At 41.2% G+C, this 5,991-nt stretch overlaps 1 protein-coding gene across 1 annotated transcript; it reads left to right on the forward strand.

Annotated features, from left to right (window-relative positions):
- The first annotated feature begins 200 nt into the window (after positions 1-200).
- Positions 201-5,318, forward strand: LOC118497658 (carcinoembryonic antigen-related cell adhesion molecule 1-like). Its single transcript, XM_036012785.1, has 3 exons — positions 201-264; positions 1,122-1,472; positions 5,016-5,318. The coding sequence occupies exons 1-3, from the start codon at positions 201-203 to the stop codon at positions 5,294-5,296; spliced, it is 696 nt and encodes a 231-aa protein (XP_035868678.1). The 3' UTR covers positions 5,297-5,318.
- The last annotated feature ends 673 nt before the right edge of the window (positions 5,319-5,991 follow it).

The following is a 5,991-nucleotide window of genomic DNA, read 5'->3' on the forward strand; positions in this document are numbered from 1 at the left end:
GGGCTGGGAGAGGGAGGGAAATCTGAACAGACCGCGCCCACAGCCCACATGACAAGAATACTGAACATGCCCCAGAATAAAGCTCAGCACACAGGTAGGATACACAGCAGATTGAGAAATTCAGGACAGAGGTGCCTATGAGCCTTATAAAAACGCATGCTTCTCTCAAAAAGGCAGCCACAGAAGAGACAACGTACACCATGGGGTCCTCTTCAGTGTCAACCCACACAGGACTTGTCCACTGGCTAGGGCTCCTGCTGGTTGGTAAGTAGGAGACAATTCCTTGGGGTAGACCAAGGATCTGACACAGAGACTGGCTGGGATCTCCTGAAGAGGCCAGTGCTCTGAGAAAAGAGGAAAGGCTTCCATTTGGACCTCAGGATGAAGGACAAAGGAGCAGGGTAGGACAAGGAAGGGGGCTCAGCTAGAGGAAAATCTCATAGTCTGGAAGTAGTGAGAGGCAGAAAACTCTCATTTGCTGTGTATTTACTGTTATTTGTGATACTGATATACTTATTTATCAGTAAGCATCAGAAAAATTTAACAAGAAGTGTAACACATGGTCTTTATCACCAACCTTTGAAATGGACAAATAGATCACAGGATGTACAGGACACTGGGATCATACATTCACTCAACTCATTGTATTTCCAGGCTCTTTCAGTCACTGGAGGTACAAGGTAGACAAGCCCTATTGTCATTGAGCCTATCTTCTATGGAGGAGAAAGGAACAAGGAAGGATCTAGACGTCATGTCAGGTACCCACAATAGCCATGAAAAAAGAGAGTAGGGGCAGGTCAGAAAGTGAAGACACAGAATCTTTAGATAAGGTGGTCAGCAAAGGTGTCTTTCAAAAGTGCCTCTGAGTATCAGGTGGCATCTGAGCACAGTGAAGGGGTGAGCAAGACAAACAGCTGAAGAAGAGTATTTGAAAGCAAAAAAAACATGAAAGCTTGAGAAGTGCTGAAGTAAAAGGGGCCATGTCTCTGACCTTGACCTGAGAGAAACAAACTCACCTGCACACCAAGGCTGAGACAGAGACCTGATCAGGTTTCAGGGCCTCATCTTTCCAACCCAAAATCTACATACCAATAATCATGCATTTTTTTCTTATTTCCTAGTCTCACTCTTGAACATCTGGATCCAGCCCACCACATCCCAAGTTACAGTTTATTCAAAGACTGCTCTTGAAGGGACAAATGTGCTTCTATATATCCGCCATACGGCTACCAATGTAGCAGGCTTCCTGTGGTATAAAGGAGAAGACACTGACAGCAATAATAATATTGCATATCTTTTAATAAACACAGGAATTCATATAAGAGGTCCTCCAGGTGGACCAGCCAGAGTAGAGGATGATGGATCCTTGTTGTTAAAGAATGTCACCAGGAAAGACTCAGGAATCTACACTGTACTGGTCCAACTACAAGGCTGCCAAAAATTGATAGCATGTGGAAGGCTAAATGTATACCGTAAGTGATTGCTCTCTGACCTCTGGGTATCAGTTGGGGTGAATTCTATTTCAAACACAGGACTGATATACCCTGGACACTACCTCCATTCCCCTTGGAATTTTGGTTCAGGGTGGATTTTAGCACTTAATGCAGGGTAAACAGAGAATGTAGACATAATTACTAAGACCTCAGTTCCCTTCTCCAGTTTCAGCCTTGCAGACAGTCAATGAAGACAGAAGCATCATTTTGTTGGGAGTAAATCAGCAGAGGGAGACCAGACTAATTTTAGCCTCCTGAGCACCTGCCTATTCACTTGATCTTGAGAATGAATATACTGTACTGAGAGCACAGTCTGAGAGGTCCCCTAAAATTCTTACACAGCTCATCTCAGAAACCCCTCCCAAGAACCCTGTCCCAGGGATCTTTAGTCCAAGGACCCCAGTGAGCCTATGCTAGGTGGGGTTTGGCATCCTCAGAAGGACTGAGTGTTTAACAGTTTAATGGGTGCCCAAGTCACAAAACTCCTGAGGCAGTCACTAGTCAGGGCTCATGACCAAGACCCACATAGAGCCATAAATGGAATTTGGTCTATCACCTGAGTTTTGTGTGAAGAACTGAATTAGACAATGTCATTGTGGGTAGCTAGCTATTTTGGGGGTCTCAGGAAAGTTCAGAGAAAAGGCAGCATCCCCAGAAAGAAACTGAGAAATAAAGGTGCTCCTAGAAGCTCCTCATTCACAAGGAATCAGCCAGGGCTTCTCCCTGAGAGTTGATAAATAACAGATGCCTCTTTTAAGCAGATTTTCTATTTCAAGATTTAGGTCAGATCCTCTAAATATTTTACAGTCATTATACTGACACCCTGGCAGCCACATATTCATTGAGAAGAAACTGAGAAACAGGGAGATACTGTCACTAAAGGAGAGTCACACAGACCCTGAGCAGGTCAGGGTCATTAGAGTTCTGTATGTAGCCACAGACTTAATTTCTCTGCCTCTGGGACCTTATGGGGAAGTCTTCAGATTCCTAAACCATCAAAATGGTTCAGATCTATTTCTCGTAGGTGTCTTCACTCACAGGAATACATTTTGGTCTGTGAAGGAAATAAAATGGAGTCAATCTATTTTTACTCTAGAAAAACAGTATCTTCAGTAACAATCAGAGTCACTGCATAGATTACCCAGGCATCCCCCTAAGGTGGCCCATCCATACCTCCCTGCACTGGACCTGATGTCACTTATTTGTTTCCTGTTCTGGTGCAGTCTCTTCCAGCAGATGTAAGGGAAAGGACTTTTCTTTCTTATTCTCCACTCTACCCCTGAAACCAGCTCAGGATGAATGTTTGACAAGCACTCAGTTGATTCTGATGAATTAGAAGGAAATAAACTGTGATTGATTGATTGATTGATTGATTGATTGAATGATGCAAAATCTCTTCGAGTATTGAAGCTGGATTCAGATTCCTTGGAATCTTCACCATAGGGAACAGTCTTTCCTGGTCCCAGGAACTAAGACCATCATCTCAGATCCTTTTCTTTTCTCTAATAAAATAGGACTTGCTATAGATCATCGGCCCTGGGGTATTAATAATAATTTTCACATAGAGAAGAATTTTAAGATTTTTCCAATTTCTGTCTCATAGCCACTGAATGCAAATTTCTCACAAGTGCCAGAATTCCGGCAAGTCCACACTCCCTACTTGCTCTAAGACACTGGTTTTGCATTTGCACAAGTCCTCACCTGCTCTCAGGAGAGAGAGAATGGCTTTTATGTTCAAGGGCACAGCATATGATTCTGCTGCCATTATCAGCTTCTGTCTGCCTTTTTTCCTCTTTGCTAAATCATTTCTTGGACCCTGCTCTATCCTTCATTGTCTCATTGGGTCATTTCACATTCACCTGGAAAGACCCGAACTACCTCTCAGCTCAGGGCCTGAGTAGTCAGTCAGCTTGTCACTGGCTTGCTTCTGTTCTCTATATGTTATTTCTATTCAAACCCCACCCAGTCTCTAGGATGTTCTGGGAAATAGTGCCTCATAGAAACACACCCCAGCTGGGCAACAGATGTCTGTGCATCTGGAAGGAATGGTTTCTGATCAGGTAGACAGGCAGGTAGTCAGTGAAGAACCAGAAGAATTACAGTGGTCTCTCAGAATCCCTGTCTTATGTCTTTCCTTAACCAACACTGATACTGAACTAACACTTGAGAGTTTCCCCCAGAAATATAGCTGAAAAGTCTGCAGTTTCCCGCATACATACAGCTGGAGGACATGCATCCTCTGAGTGCTCTGATTCCCAAACAGGTTCTTGTGACATGCTGACCTGCCTTGTCAGTTCTAAGACTCAAGTTGACTAAGAGGTGAGAGGTACCAACTGTGCCTGAAGAAACTTTTAGAGATATCAAAGGTACCCCACAGGGCATTTTTTTTCTCTTTCCTGCAGAGCAGACTTAACCACAGCCAACATCACAAACAACAAATTCAACCTTGAGAGTTGTGATTTTCAGTTTTGTACATAAGAGTGGTGTTGACCTTCTTCTTCTGTAACTTTTTGTGTATATTCTCTGGAGAAATGTTTATTAAAATGTTTTGTTCCATTTCTAAATAAGATTATTTGGTTTTGTGGTTGTTGTTGAGTGTAGATGTTTTTTGTATAGTCTAGATATTAGCTTTTTATTTTTCATAGGGTTTGCAAAATATTTTCTCACATTTCATGGTTTACCTTTCAAAGTTTTATGTCTTTTTTGATGAGGAGACATTTTCATCATTTTGAACATATGCAAATTATCTGTTTGTTTGCCTGTCTTCTTAGTGTCATATTCATAAAACCATTGACAAATTCAATGTCATAATGCTTTTCTCAATACTTTTTATAAGCATTTTAAAGAGTTAGGTCTAACATTTAGAATTTGATATAATTTGAATTAATTTTTATTAGTATTGATATTAATATGAAATTAATTTTGAAATAATTTTTACTTAATTGTGTGTAGTATCAGACATGGATCCACATCATTAATTCCCATGTGGATATTGCTGTTCAACACCATTCATCAAAAAGACTGTATTTTCTACTTTGAAATCCTTGCCTCTTCTCTTTTTAAAATTAAATAATTATTATTTTATTTTTGTTCAGTATGTCTGTCTCTATTTACCTGCCACTACATCCCCTCACCCCAACCATCCCCACCTCCAACTCACAATCCTTCCCCCCTTTGGCTTTGTCCATGGGTCCTTTATACATGTTCCTTAATGACCCTTTCCCCCTTCTTTTCTGTGTTATTCCCTTCTTCCCTCCCTTTAAATACCATCACTTTGTTCTTTATTTCAGTGTCTCTGGCTATATTTTGCCTGAGGTTATATGAGGACAGAGCAGAGTTGCAGCTCTTTCCTTATTATTGTCACCTGAACTTAGACAACTGTCCTTCAAATGTCTGGACCACCCTCTGGTAACTTTTACTAAAGTCACTGTGGGCTGTGAGTGGCTGAGGTATCTTAGGAAGCTATGTGGCTGAATGTCTTAAGCCCATTCTCAATGAGTCACTTTCTCTGTTTTTCCACAGCCATTATGAGAGTGCCCACCCTCCTAGCCAGCAACACCAAAGTCACAGAGAATAAGGATGCTGTGGTCATGACCTGCAACACAAACCAGAATGCCATCGAGTGGTTTTTCAAAGGCAAAAGTCTGACTCTTACGGAGAGAATGAAGCTGTCATGTGACCACAGAAACCTCACCATATACCCTGTCCTGAGGGAGGATGCTGGTGATTACCAGTGTAAAGGCTTCAACCCCATGAGTTCTGCTAAAAGTGCACCCCTTGTTGTGGATGTGAAATTTGAGTGATTCACCTTTCCTCCTCTATGTTGTGAAACTTTAAATAAAGTAGTTTTTTGCAATATAGTTGACTCATGCTGAGGGTGAATACTTCTTAAAGATTTGCATTGTGTCAATAAACACTAGAACAATGTAAACCAACACTGTCATTATTTTTGACTTAAGATCACATTCCAGACCAACCATGACCTTGCTTTGGTTTCATGTGTACCATGTCCACAGTGGAGGGGTCATTGAGATACTGTGTCCCTCAGAGGATGAGCAGTAGTCCTGTGATAACAAATGAGAGGAGATAAAGAGCTTAGAGAATCTGAGCTTTGTGTCTTGTCCCTGAACACATGTGGAGGGCACCTGTTGTAGATAATGGGAATGGACAAGAGGACAGCAATGTGAGTAGCAACACTGATTTTTGATGCCTTTCAAAAGATTTCTAAAGTCTCCTGAGTATTCTTCCTTCTATGCCAATAAAATTATTTGCATGAGTTTAGTACATTTCTGTTCTTTTTGTTAATGAGGTATAATTGGAAACTTTGGTAATAAAACCAAGGCTTTATTTCAGTTTTTCTAGTTCAAACTAATGTGCATGGAATTTGAAATGACCTCATACTATATAGAGCTAAACTTGACATCTTTAGATTTTTGGTACTCTTGCAGAAAAGACATTATCCAAAGCCAGTGAAACTGGAGGAGAAGCATTTGGGTAA

The sequence above is a fragment of the Phyllostomus discolor genome, chromosome 12 (assembly GCF_004126475.2).
Source record: "Phyllostomus discolor isolate MPI-MPIP mPhyDis1 chromosome 12, mPhyDis1.pri.v3, whole genome shotgun sequence".
In the NCBI taxonomy this organism is placed as follows: Eukaryota; Metazoa; Chordata; class Mammalia; order Chiroptera; family Phyllostomidae; genus Phyllostomus; species Phyllostomus discolor.